Source organism: Barbatula barbatula (genome assembly GCF_947034865.1).
Source record: "Barbatula barbatula genome assembly, chromosome: 8".
Lineage (NCBI taxonomy): Eukaryota > Metazoa > Chordata > Actinopteri > Cypriniformes > Nemacheilidae > Barbatula > Barbatula barbatula.
This window is the reverse complement of record NC_136771.1, coordinates 6,246,815-6,272,217: the sequence shown is the minus strand read 5'-3', so window position 1 is coordinate 6,272,217 and position 25,403 is coordinate 6,246,815. Positions and strand designations below refer to the sequence as shown.

Here is a 25,403-nt window from a genome sequence, read left to right as displayed (position 1 = left end):
TTGTTGAGGCCAGATTGTGGTTGTCCCATCTCCATTTGAGACAACATGGTTTGGATGAGAGGCAGTTTTGATGAGTTACTGATGTAACATCTGCAGATCTGACTAACCAGCTTTTGTCTTTTGTGAGGCCCAGTGGCCTAATGGATAAGGTATCAGCCTCCGAAGCTGGGGATTGTGGGTTCAAGTCCCACCTGGGTCGATCTAAAATCGTGACTTGTAGATCGCAGCTGTGAAATGCTGTATGACAATTTGTTGAGGCCAGATTGTGGTTGTCCCATCTCCATTTGAGACAACATGGTTTGTATGAGAGGCAGTTTTGATGAGTTACTGTTGTAACGTCTGCACATCTGACTAACCAGCTTATGTCTTTTGTGAGGCCCAGTGGCCTAATGGATAAGGTATCAGCCTCCGAAGCTGGGGATTGTGGGTTCAAGTCCCACCTGGGTCGAAGTTAAATGCTGATGTATAGATCACAGCTGTGACATGCTGCATAACAATTTGTTGAGGCCAGATTGTGGTTGTCCCGTCTCCATCTGAGACAACATGGTTTGTATGAGGGGCAGTTTTGATGAGTTACTGTTGTAACATCTGCGGATCTTACTAACCAGCCTTTGTCATTTGTGTGGCCCAGTGGCCTAATGGATAAGGTATCAGCCTCCGAAGCTGGGGATTGTGGGTTCAAGTCCCACCTGGGTCGATCTAAAATGGTGACCTTTAGATCGCAGCTGTGATACGCTGCATGACAATTTGTTGAGGCCAGATTGTTGTTGTCCCATCTCCATTTGAGACAACATGGTTTGGATGAGAGGCAGTTTTGATGAGTTACTGTTGTAACATCTGCAGATCTGACTAACCAGCTTTTGTCATTTGTGAGGCCCAGTGGCCTAATGGATAAGGTATCAGCCTCCGAAGCTGGGGATTGTGGGTTCAAGTCCCACCTGGGTTGATCTAATGGGTGACCTGTAGATCGCAGCTGTGATACGCTGCATGACAATATGTTGAGGCCAGATTGTGGTTGTCCCATCTTCATTTGAGACAACATGGTTTGGATGAGAGGCAGTTTTGATGAGTTACTGTTGTAACATCTGCAGATCTGACTAACCAGCTTTTGTCTTTTGTGAGGCCCAGTGGCCTAATGGATAAGGTATCAGCCTCCGAAGCTGGGGATTGTGGGTTCAAGTCCCACCTGGGTCGAAGTAAATGCTGATGTTTAGATCACAGCTGTGACATGCTGCATAACAATTTGTTGAGGCCAGATTGTTGTTGTCCCATCTCTATCTGAGACAACATGGTTTGTATGAGGGGCAGTTTTGATGAGTTACTGTTGTAACATCTGCAGTTCTTACTAACCAGCTTTTGTCATTCATGAGGCCCAGTGGCCTAATGGATAAGGTAATGCATGTGAAATGCTTTATGACAATTTGTTGAGGCCAGATTGTGGTTGTCCCATCTCCATCTGAGACAACATGGTTTGTATGAGGGGCAGTTTAGATCTTACTAACCAGCTTTTGTCATTTGTGAGGCCCAGTGGCCTAATGGATAAGGTATCAGCCTCCGAAGCTGGGGATTGTGGGTTCAAGTCCCACCTGGGTCGATCTAAAATCGTGACTTGTAGATCGCAGCTGTGAAATGCTGTATGACAATTTGTTGAGGCCAGATTGTGGTTGTCCCATCTCCATTTGAGACAACATGGTTTGGATGAGAGGCAGTTTTGATGAGTTACTGTTGTAACATCTGCAGATCTGACTAACCAGCTTTTGTCATTTGTGAGGCCCAGTGGCCTAATGGATAAGGTATCAGCCTCCGAAGCTGGGGATTGTGGGTTCAAGTCCCACCTGGGTCGATCTAAAATCGTGACTTGTAGATCGCAGCTGTGAAATGCTGTATGACAATTTGTTGAGGCCAGATTGTGGTTGTCCCATCTCCATTTGAGACAACATGGTTTGGATGAGAGGCAGTTTTGATGAGTTACTGATGTAACATCTGCAGATCTGACTAACCAGCTTTTGTCTTTTGTGAGGCCCAGTGGCCTAATGGATAAGGTATCAGCCTCCGAAGCTGGGGATTGTGGGTTCAAGTCCCACCTGGGTCGATCTAAAATCGTGACTTGTAGATCGCAGCTGTGAAATGCTGTATGACAATTTGTTGAGGCCAGATTGTGGTTGTCCCATCTCCATTTGAGACAACATGGTTTGTATGAGAGGCAGTTTTGATGAGTTACTGTTGTAACGTCTGCACATCTGACTAACCAGCTTATGTCTTTTGTGAGGCCCAGTGGCCTAATGGATAAGGTATCAGCCTCCGAAGCTGGGGATTGTGGGTTCAAGTCCCACCTGGGTCGAAGTTAAATGCTGATGTATAGATCACAGCTGTGACATGCTGCATAACAATTTGTTGAGGCCAGATTGTGGTTGTCCCGTCTCCATTTGAGACAACATGGTTTGGATGAGAGGCAGTTTTGATGAGTTACTGTTGTAACATCTGCAGATCTGACTAAACAGCTTTTTTCATTTGTGAGGCCCAGTGGCCTAATGGATAAGGTATCAGCCTCCGAAGCTGGGGATTGTGGTTCAAGTCCCACCTGGGTTAGTTGTTAGTTGTAAGTTGTGATCACACCCACAAATTGTGGGTTCAAGTCCCACCTGGGTCGAAGTTAAATGCTGATGTATAGATCACAGCTGTGAAATGCTGTATGACAATTTGTTGAGGCCAGATTGTGGATGTCCCGTCTCCATTTGAGACAACATGGTTTGGATGAGAGGCAGTTTTGATGAGTTACTGTTGTAACATCTGCAGATCTGACTAACCAGCTTATGTCATTTGTGTGGCCCAGTGGCCTAATGGATAAGGTAATGCATGTGAAATGCTTTATGACAATTTGTTGAGGCCAGATTGTGGTTGTCCCATCTCCATCTGAGACAACATGGTTTGTATGAGGGGCAGTTTAGATCTTACTAACCAGCTTTTGTCATTTGTGAGGCCCAGTGGCCTAATGGATAAGGTATCAGCCTCCGAAGCTGGGGATTGTGGGTTCAAGTCCCACCTGGGTCGATCTAAAATCGTGACTTGTAGATCGCAGCTGTGAAATGCTGTATGACAATTTGTTGAGGCCAGATTGTGGTTGTCCCATCTCCATCTGAGACAACATGGTTTGTATGAGGGGCAGTTTTGATGAGTTACTGTTGTAACATCTGCGGATCTTACTAACCAGCCTTTGTCATTTGTGTGGCCCAGTGGCCTAATGGATAAGGTATCAGCCTCCGAAGCTGGGGATTGTGGGTTCAAGTCCCACCTGGGTCGATCTAAAATGGTGACCTTTAGATCGCAGCTGTGATACGCTGCATGACAATTTGTTGAGGCCAGATTGTTGTTGTCCCATCTCCATTTGAGACAACATGGTTTGGATGAGAGGCAGTTTTGATGAGTTACTGTTGTAACATCTGCAGATCTGACTAACCAGCTTTTGTCATTTGTGAGGCCCAGTGGCCTAATGGATAAGGTATCAGCCTCCGAAGCTGGGGATTGTGGGTTCAAGTCCCACCTGGGTTGATCTAATGGGTGACCTGTAGATCGCAGCTGTGATACGCTGCATGACAATATGTTGAGGCCAGATTGTGGTTGTCCCATCTTCATTTGAGACAACATGGTTTGGATGAGAGGCAGTTTTGATGAGTTACTGTTGTAACATCTGCAGATCTGACTAACCAGCTTTTGTCTTTTGTGAGGCCCAGTGGCCTAATGGATAAGGTATCAGCCTCCGAAGCTGGGGATTGTGGGTTCAAGTCCCACCTGGGTCGAAGTTAAATGCTGATGTTTAGATCACAGCTGTGACATGCTGCAAAACAATTTGTTGAGGCCAGATTGTGGTTGTCCCATCTCCATCTGAGACAACATGGTTTGTATGAGGGGCAGTTTTGATGAGTTACTGTTGTAACATCTGCAGATCTTACTAACCAGCTTTTGTCATTTGTTTGGCCCAGTGGCCTAATGGATAAGGTATCAGCCTCCGAAGCTGGGGATTGTGGGTTCAAGTCCCACCTGGGTCGATCTCAAATGGTGACCTTTAGATCGCAGCTGTGATACGCTGCATGACAATTTGTTGAGGCCAGATTGTGGTTGTCCCATCTCCATTTGAGACAACATGGTTTGTATGAGGGGCAGTTTTGATGATTTACTGTTGTAACATCTGCAGATCTTACTAATTGTCATTTGTCTGGCCCAGTGGCCTAATGGATAAGGTATCAGCCTCCAAAGCTGGGGATTGTGGGTTCAAGTCTCACCTGGGTCGAAGTAAATGCTGATGTTTAGATCACAGCTGTGACATGCTGCATAACAATTTGTTGAGGCCAGATTGTTGTTGTCCCATCTCCATTTGAGACAACATGGTTTGTATGAGAGGCAGTTTTGATGAGTTACTGTTGTAACATCTGCAGATCTGACTAACCAGCTTTTGTCATTTGTGAGGCCCAGTGGCCTAATGGATAAGGTATCAGCCTCCGAAGCTGGGGATTGTGGGTTCAAGTCCCACCTGGGTCGATCTAAAATCGTGACTTGTAGATCGCAGCTGTGAAATGCTGTATGACAATTTGTTGAGGCCAGATTGTGGTTGTCCCATCTCCATTTGAGACAACATGGTTTGTATGAGAGGCAGTTTTGATGAGTTACTGTTGTAACGTCTGCACATCTGACTAACCAGCTTATGTCTTTTGTGAGGCCCAGTGGCCTAATGGATAAGGTATCAGCCTCCGAAGCTGGGGATTGTGGGTTCAAGTCCCACCTGGGTCGAAGTTAAATGCTGATGTATAGATCACAGCTGTGACATGCTGCATAACAATTTGTTGAGGCCAGATTGTGGTTGTCCCGTCTCCATTTGAGACAACATGGTTTGGATGAGAGGCAGTTTTGATGAGTTACTGTTGTAACATCTGCAGATCTGACTAAACAGCTTTTTTCATTTGTGAGGCCCAGTGGCCTAATGGATAAGGTATCAGCCTCCGAAGCTGGGGATTGTGGTTCAAGTCCCACCTGGGTTAGTTGTTAGTTGTAAGTTGTGATCACACCCACAAATTGTGGGTTCAAGTCCCACCTGGGTCGAAGTTAAATGCTGATGTATAGATCACAGCTGTGAAATGCTGTATGACAATTTGTTGAGGCCAGATTGTGGATGTCCCGTCTCCATTTGAGACAACATGGTTTGGATGAGAGGCAGTTTTGATGAGTTACTGTTGTAACATCTGCAGATCTGACTAACCAGCTTATGTCATTTGTGTGGCCCAGTGGCCTAATGGATAAGGTAATGCATGTGAAATGCTTTATGACAATTTGTTGAGGCCAGATTGTGGTTGTCCCATCTCCATCTGAGACAACATGGTTTGTATGAGGGGCAGTTTAGATCTTACTAACCAGCTTTTGTCATTTGTGAGGCCCAGTGGCCTAATGGATAAGGTATCAGCCTCCGAAGCTGGGGATTGTGGGTTCAAGTCCCACCTGGGTCGATCTAAAATCGTGACTTGTAGATCGCAGCTGTGAAATGCTGTATGACAATTTGTTGAGGCCAGATTGTGGTTGTCCCATCTCCATCTGAGACAACATGGTTTGTATGAGGGGCAGTTTTGATGAGTTACTGTTGTAACATCTGCGGATCTTACTAACCAGCCTTTGTCATTTGTGTGGCCCAGTGGCCTAATGGATAAGGTATCAGCCTCCGAAGCTGGGGATTGTGGGTTCAAGTCCCACCTGGGTCGATCTAAAATCGTGACTTGTAGATCGCAGCTGTGAAATGCTGTATGACAATTTGTTGAGGCCAGATTGTGGTTGTCCCATCTCCATTTGAGACAACATGGTTTGGATGAGAGGCAGTTTTGATGAGTTACTGATGTAACATCTGCAGATCTGACTAACCAGCTTTTGTCTTTTGTGAGGCCCAGTGGCCTAATGGATAAGGTATCAGCCTCCGAAGCTGGGGATTGTGGGTTCAAGTCCCACCTGGGTCGATCTAAAATCGTGACTTGTAGATCGCAGCTGTGAAATGCTGTATGACAATTTGTTGAGGCCAGATTGTGGTTGTCCCATCTCCATTTGAGACAACATGGTTTGTATGAGAGGCAGTTTTGATGAGTTACTGTTGTAACGTCTGCACATCTGACTAACCAGCTTATGTCTTTTGTGAGGCCCAGTGGCCTAATGGATAAGGTATCAGCCTCCGAAGCTGGGGATTGTGGGTTCAAGTCCCACCTGGGTCGAAGTTAAATGCTGATGTATAGATCACAGCTGTGACATGCTGCATAACAATTTGTTGAGGCCAGATTGTGGTTGTCCCGTCTCCATTTGAGACAACATGGTTTGGATGAGAGGCAGTTTTGATGAGTTACTGTTGTAACATCTGCAGATCTGACTAAACAGCTTTTTTCATTTGTGAGGCCCAGTGGCCTAATGGATAAGGTATCAGCCTCCGAAGCTGGGGATTGTGGTTCAAGTCCCACCTGGGTTAGTTGTTAGTTGTAAGTTGTGATCACACCCACAAATTGTGGGTTCAAGTCCCACCTGGGTCGAAGTTAAATGCTGATGTATAGATCACAGCTGTGAAATGCTGTATGACAATTTGTTGAGGCCAGATTGTGGATGTCCCGTCTCCATTTGAGACAACATGGTTTGGATGAGAGGCAGTTTTGATGAGTTACTGTTGTAACATCTGCAGATCTGACTAACCAGCTTATGTCATTTGTGTGGCCCAGTGGCCTAATGGATAAGGTAATGCATGTGAAATGCTTTATGACAATTTGTTGAGGCCAGATTGTGGTTGTCCCATCTCCATCTGAGACAACATGGTTTGTATGAGGGGCAGTTTAGATCTTACTAACCAGCTTTTGTCATTTGTGAGGCCCAGTGGCCTAATGGATAAGGTATCAGCCTCCGAAGCTGGGGATTGTGGGTTCAAGTCCCACCTGGGTCGATCTAAAATCGTGACTTGTAGATCGCAGCTGTGAAATGCTGTATGACAATTTGTTGAGGCCAGATTGTGGTTGTCCCATCTCCATCTGAGACAACATGGTTTGTATGAGGGGCAGTTTTGATGAGTTACTGTTGTAACATCTGCGGATCTTACTAACCAGCCTTTGTCATTTGTGTGGCCCAGTGGCCTAATGGATAAGGTATCAGCCTCCGAAGCTGGGGATTGTGGGTTCAAGTCCCACCTGGGTCGATCTAAAATGGTGACCTTTAGATCGCAGCTGTGATACGCTGCATGACAATTTGTTGAGGCCAGATTGTTGTTGTCCCATCTCCATTTGAGACAACATGGTTTGGATGAGAGGCAGTTTTGATGAGTTACTGTTGTAACATCTGCAGATCTGACTAACCAGCTTTTGTCATTTGTGAGGCCCAGTGGCCTAATGGATAAGGTATCAGCCTCCGAAGCTGGGGATTGTGGGTTCAAGTCCCACCTGGGTTGATCTAATGGGTGACCTGTAGATCGCAGCTGTGATACGCTGCATGACAATATGTTGAGGCCAGATTGTGGTTGTCCCATCTTCATTTGAGACAACATGGTTTGGATGAGAGGCAGTTTTGATGAGTTACTGTTGTAACATCTGCAGATCTGACTAACCAGCTTTTGTCTTTTGTGAGGCCCAGTGGCCTAATGGATAAGGTATCAGCCTCCGAAGCTGGGGATTGTGGGTTCAAGTCCCACCTGGGTCGAAGTTAAATGCTGATGTTTAGATCACAGCTGTGACATGCTGCAAAACAATTTGTTGAGGCCAGATTGTGGTTGTCCCATCTCCATCTGAGACAACATGGTTTGTATGAGGGGCAGTTTTGATGAGTTACTGTTGTAACATCTGCAGATCTTACTAACCAGCTTTTGTCATTTGTTTGGCCCAGTGGCCTAATGGATAAGGTATCAGCCTCCGAAGCTGGGGATTGTGGGTTCAAGTCCCACCTGGGTCGATCTCAAATGGTGACCTTTAGATCGCAGCTGTGATACGCTGCATGACAATTTGTTGAGGCCAGATTGTGGTTGTCCCATCTCCATTTGAGACAACATGGTTTGTATGAGGGGCAGTTTTGATGATTTACTGTTGTAACATCTGCAGATCTTACTAATTGTCATTTGTCTGGCCCAGTGGCCTAATGGATAAGGTATCAGCCTCCAAAGCTGGGGATTGTGGGTTCAAGTCTCACCTGGGTCGAAGTAAATGCTGATGTTTAGATCACAGCTGTGACATGCTGCATAACAATTTGTTGAGGCCAGATTGTTGTTGTCCCATCTCCATTTGAGACAACATGGTTTGTATGAGAGGCAGTTTTGATGAGTTACTGTTGTAACATCTGCAGATCTGACTAACCAGCTTTTGTCATTTGTGAGGCCCAGTGGCCTAATGGATAAGGTATCAGCCTCCGAAGCTGGGGATTGTGGGTTCAAGTCCCACCTGGGTCGATCTAAAATCGTGACTTGTAGATCGCAGCTGTGAAATGCTGTATGACAATTTGTTGAGGCCAGATTGTGGTTGTCCCATCTCCATTTGAGACAACATGGTTTGTATGAGAGGCAGTTTTGATGAGTTACTGTTGTAACGTCTGCACATCTGACTAACCAGCTTATGTCTTTTGTGAGGCCCAGTGGCCTAATGGATAAGGTATCAGCCTCCGAAGCTGGGGATTGTGGGTTCAAGTCCCACCTGGGTCGAAGTTAAATGCTGATGTATAGATCACAGCTGTGACATGCTGCATAACAATTTGTTGAGGCCAGATTGTGGTTGTCCCGTCTCCATTTGAGACAACATGGTTTGGATGAGAGGCAGTTTTGATGAGTTACTGTTGTAACATCTGCAGATCTGACTAAACAGCTTTTTTCATTTGTGAGGCCCAGTGGCCTAATGGATAAGGTATCAGCCTCCGAAGCTGGGGATTGTGGTTCAAGTCCCACCTGGGTTAGTTGTTAGTTGTAAGTTGTGATCACACCCACAAATTGTGGGTTCAAGTCCCACCTGGGTCGAAGTTAAATGCTGATGTATAGATCACAGCTGTGAAATGCTGTATGACAATTTGTTGAGGCCAGATTGTGGATGTCCCGTCTCCATTTGAGACAACATGGTTTGGATGAGAGGCAGTTTTGATGAGTTACTGTTGTAACATCTGCAGATCTGACTAACCAGCTTATGTCATTTGTGTGGCCCAGTGGCCTAATGGATAAGGTAATGCATGTGAAATGCTTTATGACAATTTGTTGAGGCCAGATTGTGGTTGTCCCATCTCCATCTGAGACAACATGGTTTGTATGAGGGGCAGTTTAGATCTTACTAACCAGCTTTTGTCATTTGTGAGGCCCAGTGGCCTAATGGATAAGGTATCAGCCTCCGAAGCTGGGGATTGTGGGTTCAAGTCCCACCTGGGTCGATCTAAAATCGTGACTTGTAGATCGCAGCTGTGAAATGCTGTATGACAATTTGTTGAGGCCAGATTGTGGTTGTCCCATCTCCATCTGAGACAACATGGTTTGTATGAGGGGCAGTTTTGATGAGTTACTGTTGTAACATCTGCGGATCTTACTAACCAGCCTTTGTCATTTGTGTGGCCCAGTGGCCTAATGGATAAGGTATCAGCCTCCGAAGCTGGGGATTGTGGGTTCAAGTCCCACCTGGGTCGATCTAAAATGGTGACCTTTAGATCGCAGCTGTGATACGCTGCATGACAATTTGTTGAGGCCAGATTGTTGTTGTCCCATCTCCATTTGAGACAACATGGTTTGGATGAGAGGCAGTTTTGATGAGTTACTGTTGTAACATCTGCAGATCTGACTAACCAGCTTTTGTCATTTGTGAGGCCCAGTGGCCTAATGGATAAGGTATCAGCCTCCGAAGCTGGGGATTGTGGGTTCAAGTCCCACCTGGGTTGATCTAATGGGTGACCTGTAGATCGCAGCTGTGATACGCTGCATGACAATATGTTGAGGCCAGATTGTGGTTGTCCCATCTTCATTTGAGACAACATGGTTTGGATGAGAGGCAGTTTTGATGAGTTACTGTTGTAACATCTGCAGATCTGACTAACCAGCTTTTGTCTTTTGTGAGGCCCAGTGGCCTAATGGATAAGGTATCAGCCTCCGAAGCTGGGGATTGTGGGTTCAAGTCCCACCTGGGTCGAAGTAAATGCTGATGTTTAGATCACAGCTGTGACATGCTGCATAACAATTTGTTGAGGCCAGATTGTTGTTGTCCCATCTCTATCTGAGACAACATGGTTTGTATGAGGGGCAGTTTTGATGAGTTACTGTTGTAACATCTGCAGTTCTTACTAACCAGCTTTTGTCATTCATGAGGCCCAGTGGCCTAATGGATAAGGTAATGCATGTGAAATGCTTTATGACAATTTGTTGAGGCCAGATTGTGGTTGTCCCATCTCCATCTGAGACAACATGGTTTGTATGAGGGGCAGTTTAGATCTTACTAACCAGCTTTTGTCATTTGTGAGGCCCAGTGGCCTAATGGATAAGGTATCAGCCTCCGAAGCTGGGGATTGTGGGTTCAAGTCCCACCTGGGTCGATCTAAAATCGTGACTTGTAGATCGCAGCTGTGAAATGCTGTATGACAATTTGTTGAGGCCAGATTGTGGTTGTCCCATCTCCATTTGAGACAACATGGTTTGGATGAGAGGCAGTTTTGATGAGTTACTGATGTAACATCTGCAGATCTGACTAACCAGCTTTTGTCTTTTGTGAGGCCCAGTGGCCTAATGGATAAGGTATCAGCCTCCGAAGCTGGGGATTGTGGGTTCAAGTCCCACCTGGGTCGATCTAAAATCGTGACTTGTAGATCGCAGCTGTGAAATGCTGTATGACAATTTGTTGAGGCCAGATTGTGGTTGTCCCATCTCCATTTGAGACAACATGGTTTGTATGAGAGGCAGTTTTGATGAGTTACTGTTGTAACGTCTGCACATCTGACTAACCAGCTTATGTCTTTTGTGAGGCCCAGTGGCCTAATGGATAAGGTATCAGCCTCCGAAGCTGGGGATTGTGGGTTCAAGTCCCACCTGGGTCGAAGTTAAATGCTGATGTATAGATCACAGCTGTGACATGCTGCATAACAATTTGTTGAGGCCAGATTGTGGTTGTCCCGTCTCCATCTGAGACAACATGGTTTGTATGAGGGGCAGTTTTGATGAGTTACTGTTGTAACATCTGCGGATCTTACTAACCAGCCTTTGTCATTTGTGTGGACCAGTGGCCTAATGGATAAGGTATCAGCCTCCGAAGCTGGGGATTGTGGGTTCAAGTCCCACCTGGGTCGATCTAAAATGGTGACCTTTAGATCGCAGCTGTGATACGCTGCATGACAATTTGTTGAGGCCAGATTGTTGTTGTCCCATCTCCATTTGAGACAACATGGTTTGGATGAGAGGCAGTTTTGATGAGTTACTGTTGTAACATCTGCAGATCTGACTAACCAGCTTTTGTCATTTGTGAGGCCCAGTGGCCTAATGGATAAGGTATCAGCCTCCGAAGCTGGGGATTGTGGGTTCAAGTCCCACCTGGGTTGATCTAATGGGTGACCTGTAGATCGCAGCTGTGATACGCTGCATGACAATATGTTGAGGCCAGATTGTGGTTGTCCCATCTTCATTTGAGACAACATGGTTTGGATGAGAGGCAGTTTTGATGAGTTACTGTTGTAACATCTGCAGATCTGACTAACCAGCTTTTGTCTTTTGTGAGGCCCAGTGGCCTAATGGATAAGGTATCAGCCTCCGAAGCTGGGGATTGTGGGTTCAAGTCCCACCTGGGTCGAAGTAAATGCTGATGTTTAGATCACAGCTGTGACATGCTGCATAACAATTTGTTGAGGCCAGATTGTTGTTGTCCCATCTCTATCTGAGACAACATGGTTTGTATGAGGGGCAGTTTTGATGAGTTACTGTTGTAACATCTGCAGTTCTTACTAACCAGCTTTTGTCATTCATGAGGCCCAGTGGCCTAATGGATAAGGTAATGCATGTGAAATGCTTTATGACAATTTGTTGAGGCCAGATTGTGGTTGTCCCATCTCCATCTGAGACAACATGGTTTGTATGAGGGGCAGTTTAGATCTTACTAACCAGCTTTTGTCATTTGTGAGGCCCAGTGGCCTAATGGATAAGGTATCAGCCTCCGAAGCTGGGGATTGTGGGTTCAAGTCCCACCTGGGTCGATCTAAAATCGTGACTTGTAGATCGCAGCTGTGAAATGCTGTATGACAATTTGTTGAGGCCAGATTGTGGTTGTCCCATCTCCATTTGAGACAACATGGTTTGGATGAGAGGCAGTTTTGATGAGTTACTGATGTAACATCTGCAGATCTGACTAACCAGCTTTTGTCTTTTGTGAGGCCCAGTGGCCTAATGGATAAGGTATCAGCCTCCGAAGCTGGGGATTGTGGGTTCAAGTCCCACCTGGGTCGATCTAAAATCGTGACTTGTAGATCGCAGCTGTGAAATGCTGTATGACAATTTGTTGAGGCCAGATTGTGGTTGTCCCATCTCCATTTGAGACAACATGGTTTGTATGAGAGGCAGTTTTGATGAGTTACTGTTGTAACGTCTGCACATCTGACTAACCAGCTTATGTCTTTTGTGAGGCCCAGTGGCCTAATGGATAAGGTATCAGCCTCCGAAGCTGGGGATTGTGGGTTCAAGTCCCACCTGGGTCGAAGTTAAATGCTGATGTATAGATCACAGCTGTGACATGCTGCATAACAATTTGTTGAGGCCAGATTGTGGTTGTCCCGTCTCCATTTGAGACAACATGGTTTGGATGAGAGGCAGTTTTGATGAGTTACTGTTGTAACATCTGCAGATCTGACTAAACAGCTTTTTTCATTTGTGAGGCCCAGTGGCCTAATGGATAAGGTATCAGCCTCCGAAGCTGGGGATTGTGGTTCAAGTCCCACCTGGGTTAGTTGTTAGTTGTTAGTTGTAAGTTGTGATCACACCCACAAATTGTGGGTTCAAGTCCCACCTGGGTCGAAGTTAAATGCTGATGTATAGATCACAGCTGTGAAATGCTGTATGACAATTTGTTGAGTGCCAGATTGTGGTTGTCCCGTCTCCATTTGAGACAACATGGTTTGGATGAGAGGCAGTTTTGATGAGTTACTGTTGTAACATCTGCAGATCTGACTAGCCAGCTTTTGTCATTTGTGAGGCCCAGTGGCCTAATGGATAAGGTATCAGCCTCCGAAGCTGGGGATTGTGGGTTCAAGTCCCACCTGGGTTAGTTGTTAGTTGTAAGTTGTGATCACAGCTGTGAAATGCTGTATGACAATTTGTTTAGGCCAGATTGTTGTTGTCCCATCTCCATTTGAGACAACAAGGTTTGGATGAGAGGCAGTTTTGATGAGTTACTGTTGTAACATCTGCGGATCTTACTAACCAGCTTTTGTCATTTGTGTGGCCCAGTGGCCTAATGGATAAGGTATCAGCCTCCGAAGCTGGGGATTGTGGGTTCAAGTCCCACCTGGGTCGATCTAAAATGTTGACCTTTAGATCGCAGCTGTGATACGCTGCATGACAATTTGTTGAGGCCAGATTGTTGTTGTCCCATCTCCATTTGAGACAACATGGTTTGGATGAGAGGCAGTTTTGATGAGTTACTGTTGTAACATCTGCAGATCTGACTAACCAGCTTTTGTCATTTGTGAGGCCCAGTGGCCTAATGGATAAGGTATCAGCCTCCGAAGCTGGGGATTGTGGGTTCAACTCCCACCTTGGTCGATCTAATGGGTGACCTGTAGATCGCAGCTGTGATACGCTGCATGACAATATGTTGAGGCCAGATTGTGGTTGTCCCATCTTCATTTGAGACAACATGGTTTGGATGAGAGGCAGTTTTGATGAGTGACTGTTGTAACATCTGCAGATCTGACTAACCAGCTTTTGTCTTTTGTGAGGCCCAGTGGCCTAATGGATAAGGTATCAGCCTCCGAAGCTGGGGATTGTGGGTTCAAGTCCCACCTGGGTCGATCTAAAATCGTGACTTGTAGATCGCAGCTGTGAAATGCTGTATGACAATTTGTTGAGGCCAGATTGTGGTTGTCCCATCTCCATTTGAGACAACATGGTTTGTATGAGAGGCAGTTTTGATGAGTTACTGTTGTAACGTCTGCACATCTGACTAACCAGCTTATGTCTTTTGTGAGGCCCAGTGGCCTAATGGATAAGGTATCAGCCTCCGAAGCTGGGGATTGTGGGTTCAAGTCCCACCTGGGTCGAAGTTAAATGCTGATGTATAGATCACAGCTGTGACATGCTGCATAACAATTTGTTGAGGCCAGATTGTGGTTGTCCCGTCTCCATTTGAGACAACATGGTTTGGATGAGAGGCAGTTTTGATGAGTTACTGTTGTAACATCTGCAGATCTGACTAACCAGCTTATGTCATTTGTGTGGCCCAGTGGCCTAATGGATAAGGTATCAGCCTCCGAAGCTGGGGATTGTGGGTTCAAGTCCCACCTGGGTTAGTTGTTAGTTGTTAGTTGTAAGTTGTGATCACACCCACAAATTGTGGGTTCAAGTCCCACCTGGGTCGAAGTTAAATGCTGATGTATAGATCACAGCTGTGAAATGCTGTATGACAATTTGTTGAGGCCAGATTGTGGTTGTCCCGTCTCCATTTGAGACAACATGGTTTGGATGAGAGGCAGTTTTGATGAGTTACTGTTGTAACATCTGCAGATCTGACTAACCAGCTTATGTCATTTGTGTGGCCCAGTGGCCTAATGGATAAGGTATCAGCCTCCGAAGCTGGGGATTGTGGGTTCAAGTCCCACCTGGGTCGATCTAAAATGGTGACCTTTAGATCGCAGCTGTGATACGCTGCATGACAATTTGTTGAGGCCAGATTGTGGTTGTCCCATCTCCATCTGAGACAACATGGTTTGTATGAGGGGCAGTTTTGATGAGTTACTGTTGTAACATCTGCAGATCTTACTAACCAGCTTTTGTCATTTGTGTGGCCCAGTGGCCTAATGGATAAGGTATCAGCCTCCGAAGCTGGGGATTGTGGGTTCAAGTCCCACCTGGGTCGATCTAAAATCGTGACTTGTAGATCGCAGCTGTGATACGCTGCATGACAATTTGTTGAGGCCAGATTGTGGTTGTCCCATCTCCATTTGAGACAACATGGTTTGGATGAGAGGCAGTTTTGATGAGTTACTGATGTAACATCTGCAGATCTGACTAACCAGCTTTTGTCTTTTGTGAGGCCCAGTGGCCTAATGGATAAGGTATCAGCCTCCGAAGCTGGGGATTGTGGGTTCAAGTCCCACCTGGGTCGATCTAAAATCGTGACTTGTAGATCGCAGCTGTGATACGCTGCATGACAATTTGTTGAGGCCAGATTGTGGTTGTCCCATCTCCAGTTGAGACAACATGGTTTGGATGAGAGGCAGATTTGATGAGTTACTGATGTAACATCTGCAGATCTGACTAACCAGCTTTTGTCTTTTGTGAGGCCCAGTGGCCTAATGGATAAGGTATCAGCCTCCGAAGCTGGGGATTGTGGGTTCAAGTCCCACCTGGGTCGAAGTTAAATGCTGATGTATAGATCACAGCTGTGACATGCTGCATAACAATTTGTTGAGGCCAGATTGTGGTTGTCCCGTCTCCATTTGAGACAACATGGTTTGGATGAGAGGCAGTTTTGATGAGTTACTGTTGTAACATCTGCAGATCTGACTAACCAGCTTTTGTCATTTGTGAGGCCCAGTGGCCTAATGGATAAGGTATCAGCCTCCGAAGCTGGGGATTGTGGGTTCAAGTCCCACCTGGGTTGATCTAATGGGTGACCTGTAGATCGCAGCTGTGATACGCTGCATGACAATATGTTGAGGCCAGATTGTGGTTGTCCCATCTTCATTTGAGACAACATGGTTTGGATGAGAGGCAGTTTTGATGAGTTACTGTTGTAACATCTGCAGATCTGACTAACCAGCTTTTGTCTTTTGTGAGGCCCAGTGGCCTAATGGATAAGGTATCAGCCTCCGAAGCTGGGGATTGTGGGTTCAAGTCCCACCTGGGTCGAAGTTAAATGCTGATGTTTAGATCACAGCTGTGACATGCTGCAAAACAATTTGTTGAGGCCAGATTGTGGTTGTCCCATCTCCATCTGAGACAACATGGTTTGTATGAGGGGCAGTTTTGATGAGTTACTGTTGTAACATCTGCAGATCTTACTAACCAGCTTTTGTCATTTGTTTGGCCCAGTGGCCTAATGGATAAGGTATCAGCCTCCGAAGCTGGGGATTGTGGGTTCAAGTCCCACCTGGGTCGATCTCAAATGGTGACCTTTAGATCGCAGCTGTGATACGCTGCATGACAATTTGTTGAGGCCAGATTGTGGTTGTCCCATCTCCATTTGAGACAACATGGTTTGTATGAGGGGCAGTTTTGATGATTTACTGTTGTAACATCTGCAGATCTTACTAATTGTCATTTGTCTGGCCCAGTGGCCTAATGGATAAGGTATCAGCCTCCAAAGCTGGGGATTGTGGGTTCAAGTCTCACCTGGGTCGAAGTAAATGCTGATGTTTAGATCACAGCTGTGACATGCTGCATAACAATTTGTTGAGGCCAGATTGTTGTTGTCCCATCTCCATTTGAGACAACATGGTTTGTATGAGAGGCAGTTTTGATGAGTTACTGTTGTAACATCTGCAGATCTGACTAACCAGCTTTTGTCATTTGTGAGGCCCAGTGGCCTAATGGATAAGGTATCAGCCTCCGAAGCTGGGGATTGTGGGTTCAAGTCCCACCTGGGTTAGTTGTAAATTGTGATCACAGCTGTGAAATGCTGTATGACAATTTGTTGAGGCCAGATTGTGGTTGTCCCATCTCCATCTGAGACAACATGGTTTGTATGAGGGGCAGTTTTGATGAGTTACTGTTGTAACATCTGCAGATCTTACTAACCAGCATTACTAACTAGCTTAGTAACCAGATCTTACTAACCAGCATACGCTGCATGACAATTTGTTGAGGCCAGATTGTGGTTGTCCCATCTCTATCTGAGACAACATGGTTTGTATGAGGGGCAGTTTTGATGAGTTACTGTTGTAACATCTGCAGTTCTTACTAACCAGCTTTTGTCATTCATGAGGCCCAGTGGCCTAATGGATAAGGTAATGCATGTGAAATGCTTTATGACAATTTGTTGAGGCCAGATTGTGGTTGTCCCATCTCCATCTGAGACAACATGGTTTGTATGAGGGGCAGTTTAGATCTTACTAACCAGCTTTTGTCATTTGTGAGGCCCAGTGGCCTAATGGATAAGGTATCAGCCTCCGAAGCTGGGGATTGTGGGTTCAAGTCCCACCTGGGTCGATCTAAAATCGTGACTTGTAGATCGCAGCTGTGAAATGCTGTATGACAATTTGTTGAGGCCAGATTGTGGTTGTCCCATCTCCATTTGAGACAACATGGTTTGGATGAGAGGCAGTTTTGATGAGTTACTGATGTAACATCTGCAGATCTGACTAACCAGCTTTTGTCTTTTGTGAGGCCCAGTGGCCTAATGGATAAGGTATCAGCCTCCGAAGCTGGGGATTGTGGGTTCAAGTCCCACCTGGGTCGATCTAAAATCGTGACTTGTAGATCGCAGCTGTGAAATGCTGTATGACAATTTGTTGAGGCCAGATTGTGGTTGTCCCATCTCCATTTGAGACAACATGGTTTGTATGAGAGGCAGTTTTGATGAGTTACTGTTGTAACGTCTGCACATCTGACTAACCAGCTTATGTCTTTTGTGAGGCCCAGTGGCCTAATGGATAAGGTATCAGCCTCCGAAGCTGGGGATTGTGGGTTCAAGTCCCACCTGGGTCGAAGTTAAATGCTGATGTATAGATCACAGCTGTGACATGCTGCATAACAATTTGTTGAGGCCAGATTGTGGTTGTCCCGTCTCCATTTGAGACAACATGGTTTGGATGAGAGGCAGTTTTGATGAGTTACTGTTGTAACATCTGCAGATCTGACTAAACAGCTTTTTTCATTTGTGAGGCCCAGTGGCCTAATGGATAAGGTAATGCATGTGAAATGCTTTATGACAATTTGTTGAGGCCAGATTGTGGTTGTCCCATCTCCATCTGAGACAACATGGTTTGTATGAGGGGCAGTTTAGATCTTACTAGCCAGCTTTTGTCATTTGTGAGGCCCAGTGGCCTAATGGATAAGGTATCAGCCTCCGAAGCTGGGGATTGTGGGTTCAAGTCCCACCTGGGTCGATCTAAAATCGTGACTTGTAGATCGCAGCTGTGAAATGCTGTATGACAATTTGTTGAGGCCAGATTGTGGTTGTCCCATCTCCATTTGAGACAACATGGTTTGGATGAGAGGCAGTTTTGATGAGTTACTGATGTAACATCTGCAGATCTGACTAACCAGCTTTTGTCTTTTGTGAGGCCCAGTGGCCTAATGGATAAGGTATCAGCCTCCGAAGCTGGGGATTGTGGGTTCAAGTCCCACCTGGGTCGAAGTTAAATGCTGATGTATAGATCACAGCTGTGACATGCTGCATAACAATTTGTTGAGGCCAGATTGTGGTTGTCCCGTCTCCATTTGAGACAACATGGTTTGGATGAGAGGCAGTTTTTATGAGTTACTGTTGTAACATCTGCAGATCTGACTAAACAGCTTTTGTCATTTGTGAGGCCCAGTGGCCTAATGGATAAGGTATCAGCCTCCGAAGCTGGGGATTGTGGGTTCAAGTCCCACCTGGGTTAGTTGTTAGTTGTAAGTTGTGATCACAGCTGTGAAATGCTGTATGACAATTTGTTTAGGCCAGATTGTTGTTGTCCCATCTCCATTTGAGACAACAAGGTTTGGATGAGAGGCAGTTTTGATGAGTTACTGTTGTAACATCTGCAGATCTGACTAACCAGCTTTTGTCATTTGTGAGGCCCAGTTGCCTAATGGATAAGGTATCAGCTTTCGAAGCTGGGGATTGTGGGTTCAAGTCCCACCTGGGTTAGTTGTAAATTGTGATCACAGCTGTGAAATGCTGTATGACAATTTGTTGAGGCCAGATTGTGGTTGTCCCATCTCCATCTCAGACAACATGGTTTGTGTGAGGGGCAGTTTTGATGAGTTACTGTTGTAACATCTGCAGATCTTACTAACTAGCTTAGTAACCAGATCTTACTAACCAGCATACGCTGCATGACAATTTGTTGAGGCCAGATTGTGGTTGTCCCGTCTCCATTTGAGACAACATGGTTTGGATGAGAGGCAGTTTTGATGAGTTACTGTTGTAACATCTGCAGATCTGACTAAACAGCTTTTGTCATTTGTGAGGCCCAGTGGCCTAATGGATAAGGTATCAGCCTCCGAAGCTGGGGATTGTGGGTTTCAAGTCCCACCTGGGTTAGTTGTAAATTGTGATCACAGCTGTGAAATGCTGTATGACAATTTGTTGAGGCCAGATTGTGGTTGTCCCATCTCTATTTGAGACAACATGGTTTGGATGAGAGGCATTTTTGATGAGTTACTGTTGTAACATCTGCAGACCTGACTAACCAGCTTTTGTCATTGTGGTTTCAAGTCCCTCCTTGGTTGGTCGAATATAGTAAACTTTACATGACAGCAATAAAATGCTGTGTTACAAATTGCTGAAGCAACTTATTTGTGTACGTAACATCTATCTTTGAGACTATCAAATCTGCTGTATTCAGGGTTTGGAAACCAATCTTCAAACGGCAGCAATGGAATACTGCATGACAATTTGTTGAATCAACTTTCTTCATTTGAGATCCCCCAATCTGATGCATGCATGAAGTGTCAGCTTCCAGGAGAGTGGTTTGTAGGTCTGGATTGTGAGTTGAGTTGCTGGAGGTGAAAGATTTAATTTTCACACACATTCTCACATGCAGAGCCATCATGAACACTCACAGCCTCTTTGCTGGCATCCAGTTTGATGCAGAGCTCTCGTGTTTTTTCCAGGTCGGCCTGCACCTGTGCACGCTCAGTCTGTGCCTGATGCAGATCTTCCTCCATGAGAATCATCTTCCGGTTTAGCTGAGACAGCTGACTATTGCAGCTTCGCTCAGCACTCAGCGCCTGCATATAGAAACAAACAACAATTTAGTTGAATAAAAATGGGTGAACATCGCATGATTGGAAGCTCATCACTTTGTGCATATTAAAAGACTAAATGCTGGAATACACAGCATGACTTTTGTTTAGATTTTGGTCAAAAACATTAGCCTTACGTTGTGCCAGTCTGCAGATTTTGGCCAATAGGTTTTCACAGATTTCAAATATAGTCACATAGTGTATGATGTGCACAGATTCAGATATTTTAGGGTTAGGACTATGATTCCATCCAGTTGGGAGATATCCAAACCCATGGTCTGTTTGAATACTCGATTCTGATAGGCTGGAATGTGTGCAATAAATCCGTTTAACATAGAGGTAGTTCCAGTCAGTTTGATCAATGTCTGATCAAAAAGTACACTGTTAACATCATTAACAGCTTTGACTTGGCAAATGACCATTGATGATCCCTGGCTAGCCTCCATGTCGTGCATTAAAATCCTTTAATGCATTTTTAGCCGTAGATTATCCCTTACATATTTTGAACCGATTTTAGAATGCACATCCCTGCTCCACCCACTCAAGTAAACCTAGATAGTTTTGTCTTTCACAAACATGAATCATACTTTTAAGTTGGCTATGATCGGGGGCTTTGTAATGTCTATAGAACAAAAATGGGCACATGTCTCGTGGGGTATTGTTGCATTTAGCTAAGAATCTTTTAGATATCAACATTAAAATCAATGTCGGCACAATGCCATTAACTAAACTGACCTCTTGCAGGCTTCTCTCAAGGCTATCTGCCCTTTCTTTAAGTCGAATCATCTCCGAATTGGAGTCACTAAGTTCAAGGCGAAGTTCAGTGATGGTGGTTTCTGCTTGTCTGGTCTCCCTTTCCCAGCTTTCTGCCTGAAGAGATGCTTTCATTTCAGACTCCTCCAGATCCCGGCACTGCCGCTCCTGTATAATGAACGCAACCATTATTAAAATGAACTATACATGTATTTGAAACACTATAATGCTTGGTAGTTGATACAACTAACATCTATTTAATATCTGTTTTAGATCATTTCACCTTAGCAGACAGCAGATCTTCAGTGCATGAGATGTCTGCAATGTGATCTTGTACTTTTCTATGAAAGTCTTCTATATCATGATCAGCTTTATCTAGCTTGAGCTGCAGGGACTGCAAAGTCAGAGAAGGATATTGCATGATATTGTTATTGTGAATTACTTAGGTCATGATATTTGTAAAGTGAAATTAGGGTATTGTGACAGCCCTAATGTAGATTAAATTGGTTTGGTACCTGGCTGTCCAGATGCGCTTGGTCAAGTTTGGCCCTGAGCTGACTGTTCTCCTGCAACATGTCATCTTTGATTTTCGTCAAAGTAACCACCCCCTTTTCAGAGTCTGAAAACTTCCTCCTCAGAACGCCCAGGTCTCTCTCTCTATCAACCACAGTCTCCTTCAGAGCTCTGTAGACAGCAACTTATATCAGTTAAACAGCATTGTTCACTCAAGCCTCATTGCTAATAAGCATCTATATTGCTCTAAACAGAATACTGAGGGAAACTCGATAAAGCTTTAGAATATGGCCCGCAATGTACTACGTAATTAAACCAGTGTAACTAGTTGTAACAATGATGTACCGCTACAGTATATTTGCAAAGTTTGGGGAATAAAGAGGCTTGGTGGTGGTGATGTTGATATCGAGCGACCTTAAGTATAGTCTGTTTATAGCATTGTGTTAGCATTTTACTTCTGCCGATTGTATTTCGGCTTCAAAAGTAAAAAATGTGGTATTATTTGTAAATAATATCTTGATAGACAAAATGTGTAAACATCATAAACCATTGTTAATCACAGAGCTTGTTTTTTGAGATCTTCCAAAAGTCTATGGGAACAATGGATAGGCTTTAGGTCGAGGGAAGCATGGTGCTAGCAATGTAAAGGTCAAAGGTTTTGTTTGCAGGGAACTGATACACATAACTGATCAAATGAATGCACTTGAATGCAAACTATTTTAAATAATATCATCTGCTAAATGTAAACGATGTCACTGCTTGTTAATCTGCTAAATCTAGAGTAATAAAGAACTTACACTAGAGTCTTTTCAAGATCCTCAACTTTTAGCCTTAAACTCCGGATGGTTTTCTCCTGAAAATAAATAAAAATATACACAAATATACACATGATACAATGGAAAGTAAGCACCCACAATGAAATATGTCTAAAAGTTTTACTCTGTAAATGTTGCTCATGCAAAACGATTTTCAAGTTAAGTGGTACCTTCTCATCCAGCTGGTCATTCGCTGTGCTGAGCAGCTCACTCTTCTTCTCAAGCTGTTCCATCAGCGTTCTTCTGTGCTGGTCCAGCTCTGAGCTGGTGCGCTGCAGCATGCTGACCTCCTCTCGTGACGCCATCATCTGCCTCAGCAGAGACTCTGATGAGACATGCAGAAGCACACCAGCTTTTAGTGACCCATTCTTCATAAGCTTTGTGGAACCTTATTGTACTTTTAGTATGAAAGGTACTCAAATATATCTGACCAATTCATCCAAACCACTTGTTATGCTATGCTGTATATGACGACAGAATTGCTCAATCAAAATGCATTTTTACCATTCTTCTCATCTAGCTGTTTATTTCTCTGCTGAAGGTTCTGCAGCTCTCCAATCCTGGAGGTTAGTCTCCGCTGAGTCTCACTCAGAGAACTTTCCATCTGACTGTTTGACAGTCTGGTTTACACATATGAAAGAATAATCACCAGCCTTGTTACAACATGTTAAATTAATTCATAAAGTCTTTCATAAAAATGTAATCAAAAGTATATTTAAAAAAAGTTAATAGCATAATTTCTGAGAATACGGAACTATTGACTATACTATATCTATTGACAGAAATGCAATAAAATATACATACCTATGTCTTCAGATGTGTATAAAGACCTTACATAATTAATTGTTTTTATTATCTTACGGGCTATTTCTGTCTATATAAACTGCGGGTCCCTTTGCATGGAATTCACCATGTTGTTTCTAGAGTAGCCCTAAACGGACAAACTGCTCTACAGAGCGTGCAGAAACGAAACGTGACGACATCTTAGTTTTGTGTCAGCCACTGAAGTGCTGCTAAAGAGAGGGGTGAGTGAGCAGTTAGTTGTAATCCGCAACCTCACTGCTAGATGCCGCTAAATTTCATACACTGACCTTAAAATACTCGTCTTACACTGTATCTACACCGGACGCGACAGGTGCGCACTGTGCCGCATCCAGTTCAGGACAACATTTAAAATTATAATGAGTTCTAATGCGTTTCTTATGTCGTTTGTCTTGTTGCGTCGCGCCCGATGTAGACACAGGGATGAGTTCATTATTGTTACTTTGGATAATTGTGCTTAAATGCCTAAATGTAATCTTGGCATTGCAAGGTTATTCCCAGTGACAATGACACCTAGGTGGAGATGCATGGTTGTTATTGATTCCATGTGTACCTGAGGCTGCTGCACTCATTCCTAATTCGGCCAAACTCTTCCTCACTGCAGTTGAGTTTTTGGCCTAATGTATAAACTTCCTCCTCAAGGCCAATCATGGTCTCCCTCATCTGAGCCTGTCTGCTTTTCTGCTCCCCACGCTCCTGTTCCAGCTATGACACACACAATGGTTATGGTTAATATGCTTATATTACGACTATGTTTCCAATAATACAGTACATTATATTATTGCATGGATCAACCGCATTGGATAATAATATATAACAGTACAGTACATTAAAAACAACAAACCTAAGTTAAGTAAAGGGCAGTGTAGCATCATATGGTATGCATTGAATGGTTTGTGTATTGTGACATAGTACTGTTATAATGTAGTGTTAGACTAGTTTATAATACAAAATAGTGTAGAACAGAATCCATTACAGCACAGTACAACAAAGTAAAGCGTGTTATGAGGTTGTCTAGTGTTCATATGCATTATAGCATATATACATAAAACTGGTAGCTATTGAGAATAGAGGCTCTTACTGTGAGTACAGCAGCCTGCAGGTCTTCCACCCGCTGCTCCAGGTGAGCTCTCTCATTGATGGCTGTCTCCTGAGAGATCTGAGGCGACATGCAGTTCAAAGGAAACACACATACACTCAGACGCCTAAAAAACCTCCTGGTAATATCCCTTTGTTCCCTTGTGGGATGACTCAATTTATACTGCACTCTGGTGAGGAACTCAAGTGCGTAAGTGATTTTCCTTCAGTCTTGCTGAAATAACATCTTCATCAGAAGTGAACGCGCACACACACGTCACACATCCAAGCAATGTCTTATACAACAATGACAATTAACATATGATGGTGAGCTCATGAGGTTACCTGCAGCCAGGCTCTCTCTCTCTCTCTCTCTCTCTCTCTCTCTCTCTCTCTGAACTATGTTTAGTCTCCCTCTCAAGCTGTCTCTCACTCTGTGTACTATATTTAGTCACTTTCTCAGGTTTTCACTATGTGTCCTACCTTTAATCTCTCTCTCAGGCTGTCTCTCTCTGTGGTCATGTGATGGAGTTCTGCAGCAGCCTCGTCTCTCTCTGCCTCCAGTCGTTTGAGGATGCACTGAGCTGTCAGGCTACCCTTAGGTCCTCGTGCGGTCCTTGACTTCATTACCTCTCGCCGTAGAGCTGCTATCTCCTCCTGAGCCTGCAAGGAGAGTTGGGGGACAAATAAGACCACCTTGTTTATTAATTGATTGCTCCTAGTGGGGTTTTAACCAAACAACCACTTCACCAAAAACAAAATGAACAGTTCTATCATGCACCAATTTTACCTGTTGATAGTGCATTCTGGTCTTGTCTCGCTCAGCTGTGAGCACTTTAATGTTAGCCTGGACCTCTGACATGTGACGCTCGTACTTATCCAACATGTTTTGCAACTCATCTCTTTCTCGTAATACCCTCATCAGCTCTGAATCGTAGGTGCCACCCTTTAAAGCGAGAGAAAGGTTATGCAGCAAAACATCACACTTATTGTTTTATTTTGAAAGTGAATGACAACAGCATTATTATCAAGAAAAACATTTATTTCTCTAATACATATTGTCTAATGTGATTTCAGTACTTTAACAGGAGACTGTCTGGTGGGACTCCGTTTTGTGGAAGTGCCTTTGACAGGGCTAGTAGAGCGACGAGCTCTCAGCATCCTTCGGAGTTCCTCAGCCTCCTTCTTGAAGTGGTATTTTTCCTCCTGCAGAGGGTGGACAAAGAGGTCCGGGCAGTTGTAGCACCAGTTTCGGAGTTGCCTCTGTTCTTTCTGTTGCTCGTGTGTGTGTGTCTTGGTTCTGCCCTGCCCTAAAGTTCAGCTGG

General features: G+C 44.5%; 1 protein-coding gene across 1 annotated transcript in view; it reads right to left on the bottom strand.

Annotated features, from left to right (window-relative positions):
- tsga10 (testis specific, 10) overlaps window positions 1-25,239 on the bottom strand; it is a gene marked incomplete at its 5' end in the record, with an annotated part of 34,852 nt that extends 9,613 nt beyond the window's left edge. The window contains 12 exons of the mRNA XM_079463335.1: window positions 19,916-20,083; window positions 20,834-21,019; window positions 21,135-21,245; window positions 21,367-21,535; window positions 22,162-22,217; window positions 22,350-22,504; window positions 22,684-22,799; window positions 23,555-23,706; window positions 24,083-24,160; window positions 24,562-24,741; window positions 24,869-25,024; window positions 25,159-25,239. Of these exons, the coding sequence (XP_079319461.1) occupies window positions 19,916-20,083; window positions 20,834-21,019; window positions 21,135-21,245; window positions 21,367-21,535; window positions 22,162-22,217; window positions 22,350-22,504; window positions 22,684-22,799; window positions 23,555-23,706; window positions 24,083-24,160; window positions 24,562-24,741; window positions 24,869-25,024; window positions 25,159-25,239 (1,608 nt within the window). The remainder of the gene's footprint in view (window positions 1-19,915; window positions 20,084-20,833; window positions 21,020-21,134; window positions 21,246-21,366; window positions 21,536-22,161; window positions 22,218-22,349; window positions 22,505-22,683; window positions 22,800-23,554; window positions 23,707-24,082; window positions 24,161-24,561; window positions 24,742-24,868; window positions 25,025-25,158) is intronic.
- Window positions 25,240-25,403: the final 164 nt, after the last annotated feature.